At 39.7% G+C, this 25083-nt stretch overlaps 1 protein-coding gene across 1 annotated transcript; it reads left to right on the forward strand.

Annotated features, from left to right (window-relative positions):
• The first annotated feature begins 12353 nt into the window (after positions 1-12353).
• Positions 12354-23961, forward strand: LOC146681703 (ATP-binding cassette sub-family B member 6-like). Its single transcript, XM_085449844.1, has 20 exons — positions 12354-12684; positions 13033-13556; positions 15512-15652; positions 15756-15945; positions 16143-16235; positions 16370-16562; positions 16715-16836; positions 17000-17109; positions 17217-17282; positions 17852-17977; positions 18098-18174; positions 18273-18336; positions 18436-18521; positions 18614-18671; positions 18763-18867; positions 19087-19261; positions 19507-19619; positions 19696-19790; positions 19889-19957; positions 22249-23961. Exons 2-20 carry the CDS (start codon positions 13041-13043, stop codon positions 22406-22408), a joined length of 2559 nt encoding a protein of 852 aa, XP_085305970.1. The 5' UTR covers positions 12354-12684; positions 13033-13040; the 3' UTR covers positions 22409-23961.
• Positions 23962-25083: the final 1122 nt, after the last annotated feature.

Raw genomic sequence — 25083 nt, forward strand, 5'->3', positions numbered from 1 at the left:
TTCACAGTAAAGCACTGTGTTGGACTGGCGCACAGTGATTGTGGCGTTCATGGTCAGTGTTAGGTTACCTCAAGTACAGTGGATTCATTTGCATTTAAGCTGATGATGCTTAGATTAAGTCATCAAATTTCACCTTTATATCAGCTGTATAAGACAATTCTCAGGATACTGTTAGTGTAGGAAATGGAAAGACAACCAAGATATCTGTGAAACATCTGCTTACATCTTGAATTCAGCTCCGGCGTATGTGGTAAGTTGTTAATGAGTGACTTTAATTTATTCTTTCTTCAGATGTGGCTATACACTCTACTGAGAATAAGCATACTGTCATGATATGAGTGGATCTTCAAAATAGACATCAAAATAGTTCATGGAGAAAATAAGTAGAAAAAGTAAAGATCTTATTAGGAATAATACTGTTTGGATAATTATAACCATCATAAGCAACCGAATCATCTCAACATGTATTTGCTCAAAAATTTATTTATTACTACAAACACTTATTTAAATTTAAACACAAGGAAAATCAACAGTTTCTAGAACTCCAACAGGGGCAGGACTTGGAGGTACTGGGATTTCAGGAGGCAGCAGAATGGTACACTGGTCAGTGTCATTATTATTGACCGGTGATGGTGGATGGCCTTGGGGGGAGCTGAGAGGTAACTCAGACCTCTTATCTTCAGGACACGTAAAGAAAACATACTTCTTTTCAGCAGCTGGAGACTTAGAGACATCCCAAGTCATTAGCCTCATGCGTTTAGGCTGAGGCAAAGGTTCCTCTTCATCCTCCACAGAAAAAACGCTTGAATATCTGCGCTTTCTGCCCAGACCTAACTCTGCAATGGGTGGAGGTGTCAGAGGCAGAGGAGACATTAAAAAGGCCAAATCATCATCCAGGGATGAACAATCATATTTAAAATCTGGATGCATGATCTTGTTTGTGTCCTTTGACTGAAAGCTGGCATCAGCAGGTGGAGGACTTGAAGAAACTGGAACATCAGAACTCATCAGCCTCATGCGTTTAGGCATCAAATGTTCCTCTTCATCCTCCACAGAAAAAACAGCAGAATATCTGCGCTTTCTGCAGAGACGTAACTCTGCAGTGGGTGGAGGTCTCGGAGGCAGAGGAACATCAGTAGGACACATGAAAAACGCCACTTCATCATCCAGGGATGAACGATCATTTTTCAAATCTGGGTGAATGATCTTGTTTGTGTCCTTTGAATGAAAGCTGTCATCAGCAGGTGGAGGACTTGAAGAAACTGGAACATCAGAACTCATCAGCCTCATGCGTTTAGGCATCAAATGTTCCTCTTCATCCTCCACAGAAAAAACAGCAGAATATCTACGCTTTCTGCAGAGACGTAACTCTGCAGTGGGTGGAGGTCTCGGAGGCAGAGGAACATCAGCAGGACACATGAAAAACGCCACTTCATCATCCAGGGATGAACGATCATTTTTCAAATCTGGGTGAATGATCTTGTTTGTGTCCTTTGAATGAAAGCTGGCATCAGCAGGTGGTGGACTTGGGAGCTCACATGCAGGTGCGCTGATAGGTCTGAACATGAAAGCGGGAACTTCATTGTCCAGAGCACAACGGTCTCCACTGGATGAGTGTGGGAGCTTCTCCTTTGCCTGTGGAGGAGGCAGACTTTGAGCCAAAGGGATCTTGTGTTGCAGAGGAACATTCAAGTCATCTGACGTTTTGCTCTGTTACATATTATTGTTGTTGTTGTTGGATTTTTCTTTAAAAATTCACACGATTGAATGTTTAGAAACAGACACAGTGAAGGGTAACTTACCACAGCTCGAGCCATTTTAGGCGTCTGTCAAGGCAAAGACGCAGGATTTGGTTTCTCTGTGTAAGATTACAGGACAGTTGTCAGTTTCATTTTCAAGTCAGTTGGATAAATTCATATCAAACTTCTCAAACTGTATCATTAAAGCATTGTTTAGGTGGACAAATATGAAAGATATGAAGATAAAAACAGTAACAGCTGGCAATCAAGGGAAAACAACCTTACGAAAAAGGTCTTAATCATTATTGTTTAAAAGTAAATCTTTCAGTCCTTACTTCAGTGATTGTTTGAAGTCTCTGTGCTTGTTGTCAGTCGCAGATTTGTGTAAAATAGTTGCAGTTTGTGAATAAAGTTTGCAGGAGCTCCAAAGTTTGTCTGTTCAGTACCAAAGTAATGAGGAGACTGAGTGCAGGTTTGGAATCCTCAGTGACAGAAGAATGCAGCAATGTTTGAATTTGAATTTGTTATTGTTTTATTAACAACAACTACCAGGATCATGCCATAGCAACACAGTGATGCCCAGTCAAATGTCAGGTACAAGGGATAGCCCACATACACATCCAACAGCACAGTAAAGCAATGGGCACCAATGCCACCAGTCAGGCCTTAAAAATACCTGAGTTATATAACAGCACACTGACAGTGTCTCATACAAAAATATAAAACGTATAAATACAGTTAATATCATTTTCATTTAAATTTTATTTAATTCTCTTCATATAGTGCCAAACAGATGTCTCAAGTCGTCACTGTTACAACATAGATAAACATAAACATGAAATCCATTATTTAATTCTCTTCCATTCACTCCAGTTCAATTCAATTTAATCATTACACATTATTACACACAGGAATTATTACACAAATAGGGTTTTCATTTATTTAACCCAAAAATTATATTTACAAAGGTCATAAATGTTGAGCTTATAAAAGAGGTCAAAGAAACAAAACTGAAGTCAGGCAAAACTGCAACTTAACAAACCAGCTGGCTGCCTTAACTGACCTCCACATGAAATGACACATAAGGGTATATGTAATGGCTGATCAGACCACTATGACACACGAGGGGTAACTAAACAAAACACAATTGTAAACAACAAACAATGCAGTATAGTCTGGTTTGTTAATAAACTAAACACCAAAGAAGGAAATCAAAACTACTAAACCCTAAACTCAAATATTTAATTAAGTACAACTACTTTGTTTTTAATTAAAGAAAACACACATTCTCCCTTCAGCAGGAAGTGGTGGTGCGGTCCAATTATCCCTCTTTGCATTCAATGGTTTCAAACCCTGGCTTCCATCTTTTGTCCAGCAACTCCCAGGGATGATGGCGGGTAAGAAATAAAAGACAAAAGTTAGTCAAAAATCAAAGTAATGAACTGGTATGAATACATAAGTAAACTAAATGTGCAATGTTACAAATAGAAGAAATGTATCCAAACCAATCAATAAAGTTCCTGGAAACTATAGTGTGTTACTGTTTTCAAATGAAGAAATAAAAATATAGTTACCACCTTTAGAGTGTGGCCAAGGGTTTGGCCATCACAAGCTTGACAATGGGAAATGGAACACACAGACATACAACACATGACAGACTGGGAAGGCGCGAAACACACAAGGCAAACGGGAACAGATAAGGAAGACGAAGACACCGACATAACTTAAACATTCAACATAGAGGACAAGACAAACTAGACAAAAGACAAGACTAACTAGTAGAATAACACTCAACTAAACCCTAAATAAATACTAACACAAAAACTTTACATTATTGTAATCTAACAATGCAAACTAAACTCGAAACATTGGGTCAGAGACCCAGTCCCTGACAGTTATGTGACAAATATAATATTAATATATTTAATATAATTATTAAATATGATATGATATAAATGCCCAACCTCTTTTATTAGTTGACCTGAGGGTGTTTAGGGCTACCCAACCAGGATCATGCCATAGTTATTTCACAGTCACTGAGATTGAAGATGTGGGTTTTCCTTTTTTTTTTCCCCCTTTTTTTCTGCTTCACCAACCATCTCGTGACGTTCGGAGTCAGACACGGTCACGTTAAAGCCTCTGCTGTTCACTGTGGTGTTGCGGATTTGGCAGAAGTTGCATTATCTGAAGGTCAAACACATCAACCTCACGACATTTGCAGCAGGCCATTGGAGCGCACGAGGAGCTGGTTTTACTCATCAAAGAGCTAAAATGTCGAAACCCCCCCAGAAATCTGTGACTGTAAGGAGGGGAAAGCAGACGACTGTTCAATCTGTGCTGTGGAGACTGGGACCACCTTGGACATGTAATCTCCATTAAATGGTTCAGTGTCTTTGTTTACCACTTGAGGGGTGTTTAGTTTAGTGTTTTTGTATTTGCATCTTACTTTTATTTTGTCTTCAATTTTCAGCTGCACTTTAATTCATCTTTAAAATAATTATTATAGTTAGTAGAAAGCTGAAACAGACCATTGCTTCTTGCAGGAAAGGGTTTCATTAGATTTATTCTGCTACTTGCTACAAAGCATTGACTATGGCTACAGTATAGTCTCCAGTGAGTCTTACACAATAATATTTATTCTACTGTTTGTCATAAAATCTTATGCATAATGCATGTCAGCCTTGAGGTTTGAGTGCATAACACACACGATAAGCCATTTCATTGATTAATGCACTGATAATCTGCATATTAAGGAAGCTACATGTGTTGCCCTGTTGCCACAATCTGGGACTGCCCCTTGTGGTAAAAGGACTCTAAGATGATTTTTTTAAAGGTGCCTGTCAGCATCACAGATTGCCATTTACATCATTTTCAGCTTAGAAACCACGTCTAAATATGCTTGCATATCCATCCATATCTTGCATATCCATGTGTTTGTGTGTAGGGGGGTGGAGAAACAAGATCCTGCTGTAGTTTTTCATTCCGTTGTACCAGGAATGTGTAAACAGACTACTTCTGGGATTGTGCATCTTCTCTAAAGACGCATCTCTGCCTCAACCTGTTTGTCACTGTGTCTCTGACAGATCCTCCACACTGTTGGCTCACTGTTGCTCCTTTAACCTGAGTTATCTTTCACACAATGCCTCTCTCTCTGTCTCTCCTCTGTCCTTCTCCACCACTTCTCACTCACACGCTGGCTTTCACCCCCCCCCCCCCCCTCCCCATCCACCCTATCCACCCTTGCCTTAAATAGAGGACTGTAGCTAGGGTTCAGTTCAGTAGCAGTGGAGTGAGTCCCTTTGTGTTTGTCAAGAGCAGTTTGACAGCAGATCTTATCCTCTGCGCTGTTCTCCTCACTGTAGAAAAGGTGGCTGAACTGCTCTCAGTGGACCGCAAGGGTCAGATAGTTCAAGCTCAACCTCGGAGACACAATGTCAAGCTCAGTCCAGGTCCTTCCAAGTGGAAAGCTCTTTTTCGAACATTGCTTCCTCTGGAGGTCATCAACCCAAGCGCTGGGAAGCTAGTCATCTGTGTAAAAGGCTTGAGCTACATTTATAAAGCATCAGAAAAAAAATGACAAAGAATCCGTGACACAAGCAAACCACAACTCAGCACAGAAACTGTAGGCGGGGCTGTTTGCTCAAGTACCACAGTGAGGGAGCAGGTTGAAAACTTCATGAATGAAAAGTTCCCTTTTTTCCCTGCAGACTAGCGTCAGCAAGGAAGCCTCTGGACCAGATGTTTTAACCAAAAAAATAAAAAAAACTTGGCACGCTTGTCTTTTCAGGGAGAAATTCTGCATGTAAATGGCCTGTAAATATCCTGTATTTGTATATTTGCATGTAATTTTTAACTGAGTGTTGGTTCTGACAGAAGTGCTTGCCTCTTTAAAAACAGGCTCATAGTCATCAGGTGCTGTAAGTATATAATTTGGAGTAAGCACCTTGCTGAAAAGCAAAGTAGATGCTTGCCAGACTAAATCCACTATATGAAGAGGCTGTCTTGGTTCCCAGTCCTGCCACCCAATAGATCACGGGTGATTTGTGAGTATTAAAGGTAGCAAAGGTCATCTGCCAGTGAGCACAAGGCAAAGAACAAACTCACAAAGCACAGTCCTTCAGTGAACGCTGCATTCAGCAGACCCAAAAGCTTTATTGATCGCCCTTAGTACTAATGAGATCGGATGTAGCACTCCTAACACCACCAATATTCTCTTCTCACTAAATCAACGGATTTAGATTGGCATACACATCCGTCTTATCCCCGCCTGTTACAATCCATACGTGTCAGGCAGCCTCTGGCAAACAAAGAAGAATAAAGGAGAATGAGAGAAAAGGTAGGATTTAATAAAAGAAAAGACACCTAAAGGACTTATAGGACTCCAGCTGAGGGCTGTATGCGCGGGTCCCCACAAAAGGGGGAGAGAGATGAGGTTTGTGATGGGCAGGCCATCACATCCACCGGAGGACAAAAGAGCGGGGTGACAAGCTGCCGGTGGACAGAAGGTCCATTTCCACTCGCACAAAGGGAGATGAAGCAGATTAGCAGCTCTTTATGCCCATTGTGAAGGTTCTAAATGATAAGATTTACCCCTTTTTCATCCTCTGCTCCATGTGTGCGTGTGTGAGTGTGAGCCCCAACCAAAATATCACTTCACATCTTTTTTGCTTTCTTTTGCAGAGTCCATCAGGAAATCCTTTTTTTCTGCGTTCATATGGGGGTACACACACACACACACACACACACACACACACACACACACACACACACACACACACACAGGCCCTTATTCTTAAGAGTCTTCTATTCATCCCCATAGGAAGGTCACAAGAGCCAGGTGGATGTTTAGGGACTCCTCCACTTTTTATTAAATTCTGAATATATGGTTGGAGGAGAAAGACTCTTTACTTTGACCCTCTCATCACCACAAGATGTTGCTCCTTTTTAAAGTATTAAAGTTTCACAATATTCTTTTAGTCATAATGCCATCAGTCACCCAGTATCTCCCACAAAGTGTTTTTTCACCCTATGTGAGCATCATCATCGAAGTTTTGAACACTTGATGATGCGAGCTTCCTGATTATACCTTTGTATTTAGTGCCATCTACTGACCACCCTGTAACATTGCAGGAAATCATTCAAATCTTTGTAATGTGAGACACGCTCAGCATCTGGAAACCATGAAACAGAGTTTCTAATAAAGGTTACTCTCCTATCCAAGTCACATACTGAAAAAATCAAAAACTGTTGCTATTTTGGTGTTTTGTTTGTTTATTTGTTTTCACTTAGTGTGTCATTTTCACGTCGACCAATCATGTCATAGTTTTCAATAATGTACGAACCACTGAGCATGAACTCCAAGAACGCTCTCACTTTAGAAAGGCTCAGGGGAGACTTCTGCTGCTGTCTAATACAGCAAATATGATGATCTCTGTGTAAAGACTCCTGCAAACAGCTGTAAGCAACAGACAAAACTTCGGCTCTTGCTCGTGATTTGTCATGAATGTGTCAACATTCGGGCTTAACTTGTAAGAAAGAAATGAGTAAGACTCCTTGAGTACCATTGCCCAGGCTGTCCTGTAATTCACAGAATATGTTTTTGTTTTTTATGTGGGGCCACTGTAAAAAGTACATTAAAATGTTAAAAAAAAAAGAAAGAAAAAACCCTGAAATTTCTAGATAGTGAAAAAACTTTTCTTAACTGTTTTACTTGTGTTTTAATTGTGTTGGCATATTAAGAATAGTCATGGGGGGAGGTCTTTATCAGTAGAAAAAGCTGTAAAGCTTATAAAAATACAGTCAAATTTCCAAAATTTATGCCCTCTTTCATATTTTTCAAAGCTGTCCAGTGGGCCAGATTGGAGTCTTTGTCAGGCCGGGCCAAGACTGGGCCTTATGTTTCCCATCCCTGCTCTACACTGTAAAAGGATGCATTAGAGGGAAACGATTTTTTATCCCTCTTGGATTGTGGTGACAGAAATATTGCTTGTAATGTTGCTTTTTTCAGTTGCAGCTCATAAGCCTTTGTTATGACTGCTGGTTATGACTACACGATTCATGATAGTTTTGTCTGTGTCAAGGCTCTTCCTCTGTGGCAGGTTCAGAGGGATGGCATGGCAGCATAGACACTCACTATTTTTACAAGGTTACCTACTGATTCTCTACTTTGTTGCTGCCTTTCAGTGCAGACATTTATCTAACAAGGTCACATGATAAGATTATGTTGCAACTGCTTTCATTACTCACTGCACATGTAACCTGGCATAATATAAGAACGCAAGAGCTTGCATCTTTGGAGCAATCTGTCTTGTAATTTTATTTCTTTCATTTCCAGGTGTGTCTCATCACCTCCTAAGTTTTTTGATTTGTATCTCCTGGTACAGTCCAATGGTGGTGATCAATCGGAGACCAGTGTGAACAGGGGTGAATGCTCTTATTTGCTCATTTTTTAAAAATCCCCAAAAAATAGAGTGAAGACTTTTACTAAAAGGATTTGGTCAAAATATGCAAACTACAGTAGCACTCCTAGCCTTTTAAGATTATCAGGTAAGCTAGGTTTGTTTGTCAAATTGATCTGAAAGTACACACCTATATGCATCATAATAATGAAATCTGTCAGTGTGTGTTTAAATGGTCTTAATTGGTCAAATGTTCTTTATTAAAGGCCTTTATAAAAGTGTCCCCTGTGGAGCCACTCGTCAAAGCTGGTGCAACCTGTCTTATGTATGAAGTATCAGCCCAACAAAGCAAATCAAAGTGTGATGCAAAATAAGCACGTTGGAGCCTTTTTTTACTGAGTCATTGCTCTGTCTGACTTTCAGGTCCTAAATCCCTGTCAACCAATCAAATCAGAGGACAGGACCTTTTCCCTGAACACTGAGTTCCAAGCCTTAAGTGAAACCTGAAGTTTACATAACTGTAAGCATGACTTGTAGTTTATGAGTTGTTGTTTTTCTACTGTTTGATTTTTCCCATGCTCATAATGCTTTTACTGTCCCATATTGCACATCACACACATTATGAGCATTGCATTAACATCTGTCCTCTGTTAACACGCGGTTTAACTGCTGTTCTGTATCTATACAGATCTGTGCGTGAACGTCTCTGAACCCCTGAGGTGCTGTTGTTCCTGTAGCTAATGCGCCTGCTTTTCTGCTCTTCTGGTCTCAAAGCTCCGGGCTTGCCAAGGAGACGAAGACGAGCGGGAGATATGTAGCAGACAGATAACAGTGGACAGATGCCAAGTTAATTGTATTTTCATTGCTGCTTTACTCTGTCTAATGCAGTTTTAAGCACTAATACGTTTGTGACAGGGCCTGTTGGGAAGATCAGAAGAGAACTAGTCTACCTGGCAGGGTTTTTGGGAGAAGGTACCTCTGATTGTTCCCTACAGTTTGGCAAACGTGTGATTATTCATGCAGTTGAGGCAGAGTTAAGAAGATAAATCACTCCACCAACTGGCTGGTTCAAGTGAATCTGTTAGCCCATCTGCACACCCTTTCTCTGTGCTGGTATCTGGGATGTAAAACTGGGGATGTACTAGAAGGCAGTGGCCATGGTACCTCTTCCAATAATGGCTAAGATGGCCCTGGAACAGGATAATACATTAGTGTGAATGACAGAAGCACCTTGTGCTGGGAGTTAATGGCAGTTGCATTGACTATCATGGCATGTGTGAAGGAGGCTGGAAGCTAAATGATGAACAGACGAAGAAGCTGTCTTCATGTCAGTCAACCCAAGGGCCTTTTGTAAAAGAAATCTTATTTAGGAGCAGTTTCTGTAACAGCCACAAGGACGGCAGCAGACTCTGACTCAAGAAGATGGGAGGTGTCAGTGAAATTCAGGAAGATAGGGAAGGTCAGGTGACTCAAACCTGTCCGACTTTGTTTGTAGGCTGTGATTCAGAAACAATTTGTAGAGCAGGAAGTACATTCTTTGATTCAGGAAGAGATAAAACTGCAGCTGATTTAGAAACAGTCTTTGTGACGGGGGCCTGGGGCTGGTGTTGAGGCAGAGACTCAGGAACAGGCCGAACAGACTCAACGTGGTGCCATTAAAAGGCAGTGCCAAGTGCAAAATGAGAAAGGCAGACAAGTTAGCCATTCTTAGACTTGTTTAAAAACTTAGGCGGAAATGTCATTCACTGTATTGTTTACTGCAAAGTCATCATGTGACACACTGAAAAGCAGTGTACAGCAGCTGTGCAGGACAAAGATTCAACAAGACTATAATGCGATGTGGTAGAAAAATAACAGAAGAAGAAAAAAAACATATTCTGTCTTAAAATGTCATCTTTGTTGTTTAAAATAAAATTGAAAATACAGAAAAAATGTTAGTAGCACAGATTGTCAGATGTATTGGTGTTTACTAAAGTGCTGTGATTTTTTTTTTTCGAATACAGAGCCATCTGTCATTGATATGGAAAACATGTTCAAACTTTCTGAAGAAGAACAAGAGGAGCATTGTTAACAGACAAGCAATGTTTTTATTTGTTCCTTTGTGAAGGATTCAAGATGAAGTACATGCGGGGAATCTCACCTTTAACAGGGAAAACGAAGCATTTTTGCATTTTGATATTGTTTTAAGGCAAGGCGACTCTGAACGAACAGTGCAGGTGTTTGTTCTGCTCTTCCAGGGCAAACAGTTGCACACTAATGCACCCCCATACCATCAGAGACACTGATAACAAGCCGGATGGTCCCTCTCCATCCATATTTTTTAAAAGGAAATTCACATCACATTTGTCTGACACAGAACACATTTCCACTTTGCCTCACTCCATATTAAATGAGCATTAGGCTGGAGTAGATGGCTCCCTTTCTGGATCATATCTTCCGATGATCTTCTGAGCATTTGTTGATGTTCGCAAACAGAGCGTTCCTGAGCCCATGCAGCGATTTCCATGACAGAATTCCTGTTTTTAATGCAGTGCTGTCTGAGGGCCCAAAGATCACAGATACAACACTGATTTTTGACCCTGTCCTGTGCACACAGAGATTTCTCCTGATTGTTTTCTGAATGCTTTGCTGATATCGTTCACTGTAGATAGTAAGATATACAAAGTCTTTGCAATTTTACATTGAGGAGCATGCAGAATACTAAACCTCTGCCTGTCTCTAGCATCTCTTTGTGCCCATTCTGAAGGCTCCATTTGATAAGATTTACCTCTTTTTCATCCCCTCGGCCATCCTTTTTCTGTTCTGTGTATGGCTGCACAAGTATAAGCTATCACAAGCTCTTTCTTTTGCACACTCCATCAGGATATGCTCCATATTTTTTCATCATTTCTCTGCAGATGTATTGAAAGTTTTATTTGGTGTCATGTGGACTGTTTCCTTTTGAGACTTTTCTTTTTTGCTGGACCCTGTAAGCTTTTCAGACCACCTTAAACTACACTTTCAAGTGAAATAAACACACTTGTTGCTGCTGCATGTTGATATTAATAATGTGGCACGTATTGCTATTACGTGCCGTTTCCAGGGTCAGCTCATCCTCGCCACAGTACTCATGAAAGCTCTTTTTGTACAAGACAAGGAGTAGTTTGTGAATTTTCTCATACTATAGCTATATTATTCTCAGAGATGTACATTTTCGTAGTAACTTTCTGTGTTTGAATCATTACACATAAGCTAAACCTAATGAGGAATTTCTACATTTCTTATCAATTTTGATTTTAGTTTAGTTTAGTCTTATAAACAGTTTTTTTAAAATGTGGTTTATTTTTAATTTCAGGTTCATTTTGTTTTGTTTTGGTTAAAAATTGTATAATAGCTTTCTTTATTACATACATGTTGTGCATTTCGAAGAAGTACAACTGTACTGAAAAAAGGTTTTTCATTTTATTTTCACATTTTTAGACAGAACTTTAGGGATCAAACTCATCCTAAATTGTGGTTATGAGCCACATACAGTCCACTTGAATCTTAAATGGGCCAGACCAGAGAAATTCCCCTATGTCACTGTACAGAAGTTTAAATACTAATTTAATCCCAGAGATAGTCTTGATATAAGACAAGGAAGTGCAATTTCAGCATTTTTTTTTCTACACTTAAGATTGAGAAATGCTGATGTAGTAAATTTAAAAAACAAACAAACATTGTATTTAAAAAAAATCAATCAATCAAAATAAAGAAAAAGTTCTGGTAGCTCACTGTCCAGACTGTCCTGTAATATTAAAACTGAAAGTTTTAGTTAATTAAAAGGAAATGTCCTTTTTTAACTATTATTATTATTATTATTATTATTATTATTATTATTATTATTATTATTATTATTATTATTATTGACACATTACACAGTGAAAAAAACACTTTCATTTTTTTAGCATTTATTTGCTTATCTGTAACTTAATTATGTTGATGTAGTATGAATGGTCATAGGAGAAGACTGTATCAGTGGTAAAGGTGTGAAACCTATGAAAATACTGGGCACAGTGCAAAATTTATGCCCTTCACACTTTCCAGAGCAATCCAGTGTGACGTTTGACACCCTTGCTGTAGCCTTTTAATACTTGCTAATTACTTGAATATCTCAAAATATCATTTTAAGCTACTTGATACAGGTTAAGCCTGTAGTTCCCCTGTTGGTCTGCATGTTCCGTGGACGTCCTCTGGGGGGCGCTGAGGTTCAGGTAGAGCGAGCAGGCGCTGTTGTGTAACGTAATGCTGTCGAGTCATGGTAGCGGTTGTTTAACTTGTGAACACATTACAAGGACAACCGCTTTGTAAGTATGGCTACACACAGCTGGTGGTAGTAATGACAGACACATAGCTGTGAGTTATTGTGCTCTCGGTGTCATTACTGAAGGTCGTTTGAACTACAGTTAGAGACGATAAGCAAGCTAATAACAGCTCGGAGGACTCGCTCGTCTCCCTGGAGTAGCCTCGGTTACTAACAAGTGGACTGTGTACAGTGTTTGGACTTCACAGCTGCCTGCCTGGGAAAGGTAATGTTAAAAACTAACAACAACAGCCGGTTTTATCTCTAGACTCTCTGAAATGTAGTCTGATAGTTAGAAGTTTCCTTTTCTTGTAGCCACATTAGCTTCTTGTGCCACTGAGCTGGTGCGCTAACCTTTCACACTTTGTTTTCTCGTGTGTTTGCGCAGTTCTCTGCCTACAATATTTAGCGCGGTAACAGGTATCGCGGTGATTTTTTTTTTTACTACTATCGCATAAATCAGTGCCTAATGTAAAAGAGCCAAAGCAGTTCCTCTTTATAAAACACCTCGTACAGGCGGGATGTCTTTGTTAGGATTTGCTGCTAGGATTTTAAAATGATTTCTCTCTCCTAGCTGCAGCCATGGTGTTTGTGCAGAGCTACTGTGAAGCAAATTCCTTCATCTCCATAACCTGGGTGGATGAAGGCATCGCCCCCTGCTTCTACTTCACACTGGTCCCCACCATCCTGCTCTCCCTCTCCTTCCTCCTTGGCACCATCCACTGCATATGCTACCAAAAGTATGGCACGCAAATGGAGCACAAGTTCATTCCTCGCTCCTGCCTCTATGGTTTTCAGCAGGTCCTCCACGTCTTTCTGATCATCCAGTTTCTGGGTGGAATGATTTGGAGAGCCACGAATGCAGATGAACTTCCAGGGTATGTGGTGCTGTACGGCTGCTTTTCCATCCTGGGATGGGCCTGGGCTATGGCTCTACTCAGGGTGGAGAGGCGCAGGGTCCTGGTGTCGGATCGGACAAGAGGACACAGTGCCGTCCTGCTGCTGTTCTGGGCTGTAGCTTTCTGTGCTGAGAACCTGGCTTTTGTCTCCTGGTACAGTCCTCAGTGGTGGTGGGGCCTGGAGAACAAACCACAACAGGTGAACACTCACATAAGATATTTTTTTAACCATTGTGTTCCAGGAACCTAACAGTAGGGCTGCTCGATTATGGCAAAAATGATAATCACGATTATTTTCACTGAAATTGAGATCACGATTATTTGACGATATTTATTTAACCCTTTAAGACCTACTATAGAACCAAGTCCACCAGAGCTTTTTTTTTTTTTTTTTACATGCTGTAGTGCCATTTGTGGGAGCATTTCAAGTTGCTATACATCAATACAACTGTTATAGCCCATATTTTAATAATATGTATGCATTAAGTCCATAGTAATTACATAAATTGCAAAAAAGTGCAATAAACTACAAAAAAAATTGAAAATCGCTTTTGTTTTGTTTACATATATTTCTACTTGGAGAAATTTAAGAGGCTTATCCCTCAAAACTTTAAATACAATAAAGTTTCAAAAAATAGTTTACAACAACAGGAAATTTATTTTGAGTGTCTTCATAGTTTTATTTTGGAGATACAGCAATTTTTATATACTGCAGGAAAAACAAAAAACAATCCTATGATGCAAATTTGCAAAGAAAACAGCATGTGCATCATTTCACTGTGGGAAGTGTTACGAACAGCTGATAGGAACGGCAAAGCGTGTTTCTGGAATATTATGCTTTTGTTCCTGCAAGCGCTTTTTATGCAATTTTTGCAAAGCTATATGTGGAACGAAACCGTGACCGAGGACAAGCTGATGGCATCAGATGTAAGTACAACTCCTCCGGTTTCATATGCAAAACAAATTATTGCGCTAGCTTACACGGTTCAGGTTCTACAGGGATTTAAAAATAGTTACGCAAAACGGAGCGTGCTGCTCTGACCGGCTTTAAAGGGTTAACAATGACTTTAAAAAAATAATATAAAATAGTGTGCAACACCACTGAAGTTTTTTTTTTAAACTCTCTTTTCAACCAACGGCAGTCACTCTCCAAATAACTTCTGCTTAGCTTTCCGAGCTTCCCTCGGGTCCTCTTAATCAGCGGTCTCCAACCTTTTTTGCCCCACGGACCAGTTTATGCCCGACAATATTTTCACGGACCGGCCTTTAAGGTGTCGCGGATAAATTAGGGAGGGGCTAATAATCGGCTCAGTCATTTTTAATGATCATTGAAAGCCCAGATCGTAATCGTGATTAAAATTCGATTAATTGAGCAGCCCTACCTAACAGAGAAGTGAAGACTACTTTCAAAATATGTGTGCTTACACTTGTGTTTACCTTGCATTATGCAGTTTATCCCCATTCCTACCCATTTAGTTGATCTTAGATTGTAGGTAGAGTTCATTCCTGTATACAGCATTTTAACTGTTTAAACTTCAGTGTGTGTTTAAACCTTTATGAGCCAAAGGTTAAAGATAAGTCTGCCTTCGGAGCCACTCCACAGAGCAGTGTAATCTGACTCATGTATCAAGGTTCCGCCCAGTAAACAAAGCAAAACAAATTGGCAGTAAGCACGCTACAACCTTTTTTGCTAAGTCACTGCTTGTCTGACTTTCAGTTCCTAAACCCTGCACTCTTAACCAATCAAATCAGAAGACAGGATCTTGCTCCTCCCACATGGGGAGGAGTTGAGTTGAGTGAAAGTTTTTTGACTACATAACTGCAAGCATGACTTGTAGTTTTTCTCCTTTGCAAAGTTTTTTAATGTAGTTGTTGATTTTTCCTAAACTTAAAGTGCTTTTACTTGTACTTGCTTTGCAAAATGTTATTGTATTGCATCCTTCATCCCATAAAGTCAACATTATGAAAGTGCTATTTTAATAGTAAATTATGTTGTAATAGTACACTACCTAGATATATGGTAACTGTTCAATAAAACACTTAACAGTCTTCAGCATATTCACATTACTGTGTTATTAGCATTGTGTTACCACTGTGTTAAACGCTGTTTTGTATCCATGCTGATGTGTTTGTAAACATCTATGAAAACTTCAGGTGCAGTTGTTCCTGTGGATGATGCGCTACATTAGCACTGGGCTGCTCTTCTTCATCGGTCTCAAAGCTCCAGGGTTGCCAAGGAGACCTTACATGCTTCTGATAAATGAAGATGAGCGTGACGTAGAAAACGGTAGACAGGTAGTGACAGGGCACTTCCACTGTATATTAAAACACACGAGCAGCTTTGCTTATATACTCTATTAACGCTGTTTTAATGGTTTCATATCTTTCTCTGGGTCAGAGCCTGTTGGGAAGATCAGAGGAGAACCAGTCCACCTGGAAGGGATTTTGGAAGAAGGTCCGTCTGCTTGTTCCCTACATGTGGCCACAAGGCAACAAGTTTCTCCAGCTGCTGGTCCTCTTCTGTTTGGGGCTGCTGGGAGTGGAGAGGGCTGTTAACGTCTTTGTACCCATTTACTACAAGAATATTGGTGAGTGATGTGCCTTCGTCATCATGCACCATAGACTCAAATGTTCAGTCACTCACACTGATGGCACTGCAGTGACATTGTTGCAGTCAGATTAAAATCTCATAATACTTTTTATTTATTCATTGATTTTTTTTTTCACCACAGCTTGAAAGCCTCATTTTGTCTCATTCTCCTTGATGTCTGTGTCCTTTTTTCAGTGAATGAACTGACTGATGGCAGCAGCTGGCACACTGTAGCCGTTACAGTGTGTATTTATGTCCTGCTTAAGTTCATGCAGGGTGGAGGAGCAGGTAGGACTTACTTCACGGATGCCCAGTGAACATTGTAGTACCACAGAGAGCTGCACAATGAGCATCAGCCTCACATGCCACACTAGCATTAAGGCTGCTTCATTATTCTGACCACCAACCTCTCTTCTTTTCAGGTTCCTCTGGATTTGTCAGTAACATGCGCTCTTTCTTCTGGATCCGCGTGCAGCAGTACACCAATCGACTGGTTCAAGTCAATCTGTTTGGCCACCTGCACTCCCTCTCTCTGCGCTGGCATCTGAGCCGCAAAACTGGTGAAGTACTGAGAAGTATTGATCGTGGCACAGCTTCCATTAATAGCTTGCTCAGGTAAGATGGCATCAAACAGGATCACAATAATTATTAACAATTAGTAATAACTCAAATAATGATTCTGTTAGGCAATGTTTTTATCCTTAAATGCTTCTCTCATGTTAGAATCTGAAGAAAAATTAAACTCAGGTATTGGTGTTTTTCCACAGCTACATAGTGTTCAGCATCTTTCCAACCATTGCTGATATTATCATCGCCATCATCTACTTCAGCGCTCTTTTCAATGCCTGGTTTGGCCTTATTGTCTTCATCTGCATGACCCTGTATCTCAGTAAGTTATGCATGTTGAACCTCAACTAGCTTCACTTTGACCCAGTTTAATAATGAAAAATAAACTTCAAGTGTGAAAAACATTTCTGTACTTCAGCATTGGCTAAGATAGATTTCAGATCCTCTTTGACTGTGTAGTAATTCCTTATTCAAATGTTTGCCAGCCTTGACGATCATCATCACTGAATGGAGAACCAAGTACAGACGAGAAATGAATCAGATGGATAACACTGCCAAGTCCAGGGCTGTGGACTCCTTGTTAAACTTTGAGACGGTAAATTAAATAAGTTTGTGGTTCATAAAGAAGTTTACTTTTCTTTTTATTATTCTTTCATCTTAAAATGCACTTTAAAATACAATTCATTTTTTCTGGTTCCATAGGTAAAATACTACAATGCAGAAAACTATGAGGTCGGCCGGTTTGAGGGTGCAATCTTAAAATATCAGGTAAGTGCATTTATCAACCGGTTTTGGCACTCCACGGCTTGCCACGCCTTCCCCTGCTGTTTTTTTTCCTAAGCTGGTCTTTGTTTACTTTAACAGGAGTCAGAATAAACCTGCTCTCCTACAGTCTTTCTAGTTATTGCTACCTTTGAGATAGCTTTTAGCATTAAGATGCTGCGTGGAAGCAAATTTATGTCAGGTTTGATTTCAAAACAAAGACAAAATGAAATAACTGGATGTTGGAATTCAGTGTTTTTTTGTGTGATTTTGCTGCTTTGATTTTCCTGGGACAATATTTAGACAATCCATAATATTCTGCTGCTGAGGACTACCTCTAAATTCTTGGACATCGTTGGGTGTTATGTCACTAAATCATGGCTCCAAAATAAGCAAAATCACTTGCTAAGAGACATTTAACCAACTATTATTGGGTTTGCATGTAGATATTTGTTCCTGTATTTCACCAAAACTAAAACTGAGACATTGATCACAGAGGTAGAGAAAAATGTTTAATTTAGTGGTCTCAGGAATGGAGTCATATATTTAATTGTTGCTTCCTTCTCCTGTTGTAGGAATCAGAGTATAAAACCCAGGCATCTCTGGCCTTACTCAATCAAACACAGAACGCCATCATTGGAGCAGGACTGCTGGCTGGTTCCTTGCTCTGTGCATACTTTGTCACAGAGGGAACGTTTCTGGTATTGACTTTGTAATAATGGTTTGCATTATGCCTCTCCACATTTCCAAAACTATGCAATTATGTTATTATTGTTGTTATTATATTATTATAAGTGTCATAAAAGCAACTCTAACCTCAGGTTGGAGATTATGTTCTCTTCGGTACCTACATCATCCAGCTGTACACCCCACTCAACTGGTTTGGGACATACTACAGGTAAAAGAAATATAGAGATTATGTATTGCTTTTACCAAAACTCTGTTTGACTCCTGTTCCTTTTGCCAACTGTTGGTTTCTCTCTTCTTTCCCTGCAGAATGATCCAGACTTCCTTTATTGACATGGAAAACATGTTCCAACTTTTCGAAGAAGATCAAGAGGTATGTTTATAGATGGGTAAATATTTGCAGCGGTGATATCAGTGGGGGGTTTTTATGTGTTTTGAGTTTTTTGTGGTCTTTATATGTTGCCTGATGCAGGTGAAGGATGAAGTAAATGCAGGAAGCCTTCTCTTTAAACTGGGGAAAGTGGAGTTTGAAAACGTTTACTTCAGCTACACAAACGGGTTGGTTTATTTTTGCATTGATTTCTTTTCTTAAAACTTCAGTCTCAGTGTGTTCTTGCGTGGCTCTTATAAATTTCTTTACTGCTTTACAGCAAGGAGATTCTCAGGGATGTGTCCTTCACAGTTCTTCCAGGACAGACAGTTGCACTGGTGAGTCTGAGGCGAGATGTTTCCTGCTTTCCAGCATTACATTGAGCAGTTAAGGTGTTACTAACATTACAGATTATTAACATACCTTCAGGTTGGGCCGTCGGGATCTGGGAAAAGCACAATCATTCGACTGCTTTTCCGTTTCTATGATGTTCAGGGAGGCTGCATTCGCATTGATGGCCAGGATATATCAAAGGTAAGAGGTTTGGCACCAGAGCTACTGTGTGAGAAATATTTGAAACTTCCAGTCATCCAGTCGACAGCTGTATATGAAATCTACATTATAATGAAGTCATTAATCCAGTGAAACACAAATCAGCCAATTCTCTTATTGCAGAAGTCATAAAGTCTTTGTTATTACTATAATTGCACAGACTAGACTTCTTATTACTTTATCTTCATCATCTTTCCTCAGGTGAAACAGACATCTCTGCGAGCTCATATCGGCGTGGTTCCCCAGGATACCGTGCTGTTCAACGACACCATCCGGGATAACATTCGCTACGGTCGCACCACTGCTAGTGACCAGGAGGTGGAGGAGGCTGCACTCGCTGCTGATATCCATGACAAAATCATGACCTTCCCTGATGGTAACGTGCACATTAATCCCTCAGTTTATTCAGCATTGTGACTTCAAAGATTTGTTTCATACTTTTAATAAAATCGTGGGTGTTTAAATTGAATCTAAGTTTATATCTTTTAAATGTATATTTCTGAAGTTAGCCATATTTTTAAAATGTTCTAAAGTGTAGTTAGTGATGATCACTATGTAACTGCAGTCTCTTCTATATTGCAAGAAGGTTTTTCAGCCTCTTCCCGTGTTTCTGTTGGGCAGGTTATGATACCCAGGTGGGGGAAAGAGGACTGAAGCTGAGTGGAGGAGAGAAGCAGAGGGTGGCTATCGCCAGAACTATCCTCAAAGCACCACAAATCATCCTGCTGGATGAGGTATGTGACTGAACTGTCATCTCAAGTGTAAACTCATTGCTGTTAGTTGCAGTTTTCTAATATTATCTCTCTGTAGGCCACATCTGCCCTGGACACACAGACAGAACGCAACATCCAGGCCTCTCTGGCCAAAGTCTGTGCCAATCGCACTACAGTGGTTGTAGCTCACAGGTAAATAAATTCATGTACTGTCAGGTTTTTTTAAGTGAATTTATCCATCTTCATTTATTTCACCGATGACTTGTGGGTCCATTATTGCTCTGTAATAGGTTGTCCACCATCATCGCAGCAGACCAGATCCTGGTTGTCAATGAAGGGCGGATTGCTGAGCGTGGACGGTAAGTGTGCCTGATTGTTTTGAATGAAACTCCTGCCATAACACATACAGTTGTGAAAAATAAAGCATTCATAGGAATCTGTGAAAAGTTTACAGAGGGTCATCATGAGCATTAATCTCATGATAATTTGGGGCTAGCCATCAACAAGCTTCTGGCATTATTCTGGCTTGATTTTTGCTCACTGTCTTCTTGGCAGAATTGGTCGATATCATTGAAACTGTTTAGTTTTGTTACAACTTTTAAGCATAGTCAGGGCTCTAGAGTGCGACCAATTTTTCAATTGTGCAACTAAATAAAATCCTGTCACACCGGTGCGACCAGCTGTTCCAGTAGAAAAAAAAAAAAAAAAAAAAAAGTCCCGGCAACTCTGAAAGTCTCCGTGTTGACAACTGACAGACATCATGCCCCTATCGTGTGTCCCAATCAGAGATAGTCAGGAGCGGGACCTCTATGATTGACCGTGGTCCTGTAGTTGTCCCGTAGTCCTTTGTGTGTACGTTTGAAAGTGCAGGTGGAAGAGGGAGGTGAGTAGCTTGAATAAAGCGATATCAATTCATTAAATCCTGAATTTTTTAATATAAAAACTTTTATAAGACTTTTAAATATAAATGTATTTTGCCAGAAACGCCAGAATCTCAGGTTAAAGCTCTCAAAACTATTTTAACAACCACCAAACAGCTGAAACAGTAAATGAGAGCAGCTAAACAGATTCCACACAAAGACGTAAACACAGAGCGGACCCGACGCATCAGAATCAGATTTCTCTTTCTCGGCTTTCTCACCCGACGGCACGTACACGGACACGCCGTTGGGGCTGACCGCCGACAGCTCACTGATTCTGATGCGTTGGCGGGTCTGCGCTTTGTGTTTACGTCTTTTTTGTGCTAGATTCTGAGCTGTGGGTTTTGTCTCTCTCCAACCAAAATTCACTGAATCAGCATGTTTTCAGCATTATTCATTCGCTTATTGCCCACCAGTCGACCATTGTTTGCAGCGCTTTTTTTTTTTTTTTTACTTAAATGTCCTCGGCCAAGAAAGCCTAATTTCTGCTGTTCAATACTGAAGAAATTTAAATTTTTTAAAATTTGGCTAATTAAGGTTATCTGCCAGGAAAATCTCCTTCATGTTTTTCTGTGTTTTATTCTCAGTTACTTTGACACAAATGCATCTGCTGTGATGCTCACACCTCTGATGAAGTCTCACATATGATCAGAGTTATAATATTTCTGACTGTCTGAGGCAAAATTGACTCGAATTGAATCGGGACCTTGTGAATCGGGACCTCGGGTCGCAAATGCGACCAAATTTTTCAATGGTGCGACTAAATAAAAACCTTGGTCGCACCAGTGGGCGCACCTAACTTTTGTGCTGGTGCGCCTGGTGCAACCGTGGCAAAAAGTTAGTCTAGAGCCCTGATAGTCTATAAATTTTCAGTTGGGCTGAGGTCAGAACTTTGGAAAGGCCATTTCAAAAGCTTAATGTTTGCTTGCTTTATCCATTAAAAAAAACACCGATGTGTGCTTGGGATCATTGTTCTGCTGGAACATCAAATTGTGTCCTGTCTGTTCATTTAACGCAAAGTTGAATTTGGAGATAGTCCATAAATTTGCTGCTGAGTGGATTAGAGGAAATTCAAATTAAATTCAAACGTGCACCCAATTGTTGTGATTTAAAGTCACTAAAAATTTATGCCGTCCATCATTCTACCCTGGAAAAAGAAAAGTTTTCCATGACCATGTAATTCATGCCCAAGGTACTGAGGTCATGTGGCTGCAAAACAAGCCCAAGTCATCACTGCTATGGTGCTGACAGTTGTTATGAGGTCTTTTGCCAATATTGTTTTTTGCAAAATGTGGTGCTGTGCATTATGGCCAAATATCTCCACTTTGTTTTCATCTGTCGATTGCGATTTTTTTCGTAATCACAATGTCATGAATTTTTAACATGAACTTTTAACATAAACATTTAACATGCTAACGGATGCCTGTAGAGTCTGAGATGCAGCTCTTTTTGTGGTTTCTCTAAGCATTGCACGGTCTTACGTTAGAGTGAATATACTGCGACGTCCACTCCTTGCATGAATGGGCAGCTGTTTTGAAGGTTTTCCACTGTAGAATTATGGTTTTCAAGTTGTTTGGAAACATCCCTATAAACACTGCTTGGCAGCAGCAGCTGCTTCTTTAAGATGATTGCTGATGTCCTTCCTCCGTGGCCTTGTGTTAGCACTCACCTGAATGCTACAGACCAGCAAACCAATAAACAAATAAATATCAATCTTTTCTCCATCCTAGACATGAGGAATTGCTACAAAAAGGAGGTTTGTATGCAGACATGTGGTTGAAGCAACAACAGGCTCAGGACTCAGATTCATCATCAGACACTGAAACCAAAGATCGCCAGTCTGAGAAACTACAGCCACCATCGACCTCCTCAGGACACCACGGGCACTGAATGTATTTGCTTTAAGAAAAATCTTTTTGTATTCTTTGTTATGGTTGTAAAAAGGCAATGTGTGATTTTAAATGTTTTGAACACTCAGCAAGGTGAAAGTGTTATTTATTGCTAGATTTTCTAAAGTGAATGTGCAATGACAGGTCAGGCTAAGGTGCCTAATGAAACTGAAGAGGTATTCACACCTTTTAGACTTTATCCAATAGTTGTGATTCCAGCTACGGTTTTGATGCCAGGAGTTAACAAAAGATCTAAAACTAAAAAGAATTGGCACAGGAGAAGAGACAGATGATACTATGTGCTCACAAACTAAACATAATGGGGACCTGCTGTGCTTTTTCTCTCATAGATGTACTGTTACATGTGCAGATGCTCATTTAAAGACCGCCAAAGATCCAAAAAGATCAGTTTATGTATAATTATTCCTGTGAGCCAGATGTTCAGGTTGCAGACTGCTTAAATTCACAATTTGAGACTTTTTTTTTTCTTGTTGTGACTCTCTATGATGTCGAAGAGAGGGGAAATCCCTAATTATCTCAGTCACACAACTCTCACAGTAAGCACTGAAACCCCACCCACCTGCTCCACCTGCTGGGCAGAGGAAAGTTAGACTAAAGAGTTGGACTATTGGAGCTATTAGAGTCTTAGAATACAAATATGGAGGTGCAAGAAAAGCATAATGGGTCCCCTTTGAATAAAATGTGGTGGTGGTGGTGGGGGGGTTCCCGTCTTTCCTCCACCTCTCTACCAAGTTTCATGAAAAACCAGCTTATTCGTTTTTATTGTTAATGAGAAAGAAGCTATGGGGGTTGTATATTTCTGCTTCTGCTGTGGAGCAATAATATGACCTGAGACACATGAAAAGTGAAATCAGTCTTGACACTGTATCTTGGTGTGCTCAGACTGTTAATTCTGAATCCTGCTGAATACTATATGCTTAAGAATAGAATGGTGTTAATGTCATCAGGGATTTTGTTTTGTTATTTAAAGTTTTGTTAGCTGAATTTTGAGCTGTATGTATTTGTACATTCTTGGAGCAGGAGAGAGGAGCTGGTAGTGCATAAATATATATCTCCATGTTTATGGTAGTAAAATAATGGGCATTCATCATCATTTTCTGTGTGACACTGACAAAAATATATATTTTTTTCATTTTCTTTGATAATAGCATTGTTGTGTCAGGGTTTGTTGATTGTTTTTCATCATTCAGTTATCTTTAGACATACTGATTCATGCCTGAAGTTGTACAGTCCAGCCTTCCATTGGCAGAAAGACCACAGACATTTCTCACGGCAGAGGTTTCCACTCGGTATGTGGATGTAATGGGGCCAAGTTATCGATCTGCGCTTGTGCTCAGTTAGCAAGTCAAAATATCTGCATGAAAAAGAATGTCTAGAAATTAAACGTCCATAGATCTAAGTACAGCCATACAATTTTAAATAAGTTATTTGCTGTCTTATATCTACCTCACGAAAGGTGTTGTTCATAGTTACAGGTTTTGGAAATACTGTTTTATCATGTAATCATGAGCAATAAATGGCATTATTTCCATCCTTTTTCTGTCTTTACATTAAAACAACATCCTGTCCAGTTTAGACTTTGAAGAAATGTTAATGTGACGGTATCTCACATCACTGATGCATTTAACAAACTATTATTTTACTTAGTCCATGGATGCAAAACTGCATCATAATGAGTTTACAATCTGAATTGTTATATCTATGATAAGTCGTGTAATACCACGTTAATTTATTGGTAATAGGGATGGTCTGGTGTTAATTAATTCTGTGCATGTTTCACTTATGGGATATTAAAGTGCCGAAACCTGAAGCCATCCAGCAGTAAAACTTTAGACCTGTTGTGTAATGGCAGCAAACTGTGTCTGTAAATTGGACTAAAATACTGTTTGTTTCAAGAAGATTTGCTGAGACAGGAGATGATCATTTCACAACTCGGACCTGGATACACTGAATTTATTTATAATAGTAAGACACCATACTGGAAACTGTGTCTGTGGTGGACATTGGTGAGTTTAGACCCTTTTCAGAGGTGCTCAAGCATCCCTAAATTTCATCTTAGCACCCCTAAAAATAACTTTACTAATAGCCAGAACAATAACGTATTTTTGTATTATTTTTCATTTTCCTCTAATGCTACATATTCAGGGAAACTATCTATTGGAGATGATGTTGTGCCAACAACTCTTTTATATGTAATTTCTTTGCTTATATTTGTAAAATGAATTATTATTATTATTATTATTAAGGGTTATATATAAAATAAAGAAATGACCTGCTTTGCAAGTATCTCCATGACTAAAGTTTGCACCTACATTATAATCAATCCAGTCTTTTATGGCTACTTAAAATACCTTGATAAACCTGTGATGTTGCATATGTTGCTATTTCAGCTGCCTTCGTGGCCAGATCTCTTCAAAAAGACGTAAATAATAATAAAAATGAATTTAAAAAGGTAAGAAAAAAGGTGAAAAGAACTGCTTATGTCAACCGCCAGCAGTAGAAGCCTGATACTCAGCTTGAATAATGCAATTGATATGGGTGGATAGGTGATATAGATAACTGAACCCTGCTTCAGTGTTACACCGACCTGTTGGATGACAGCACAAAGACTGAGAGAAGAGCCAGGCGAGAAAGAGAGACATCGGTGTGAAGATA

The sequence above is a fragment of the Copadichromis virginalis genome, linkage group LG23 (assembly GCF_057382275.1).
Source record: "Copadichromis virginalis isolate Kocher_CV1m ecotype Utaka linkage group LG23, C_Virginalis_male_GT1.1, whole genome shotgun sequence".
In the NCBI taxonomy this organism is placed as follows: domain Eukaryota; kingdom Metazoa; phylum Chordata; class Actinopteri; order Cichliformes; family Cichlidae; genus Copadichromis; species Copadichromis virginalis.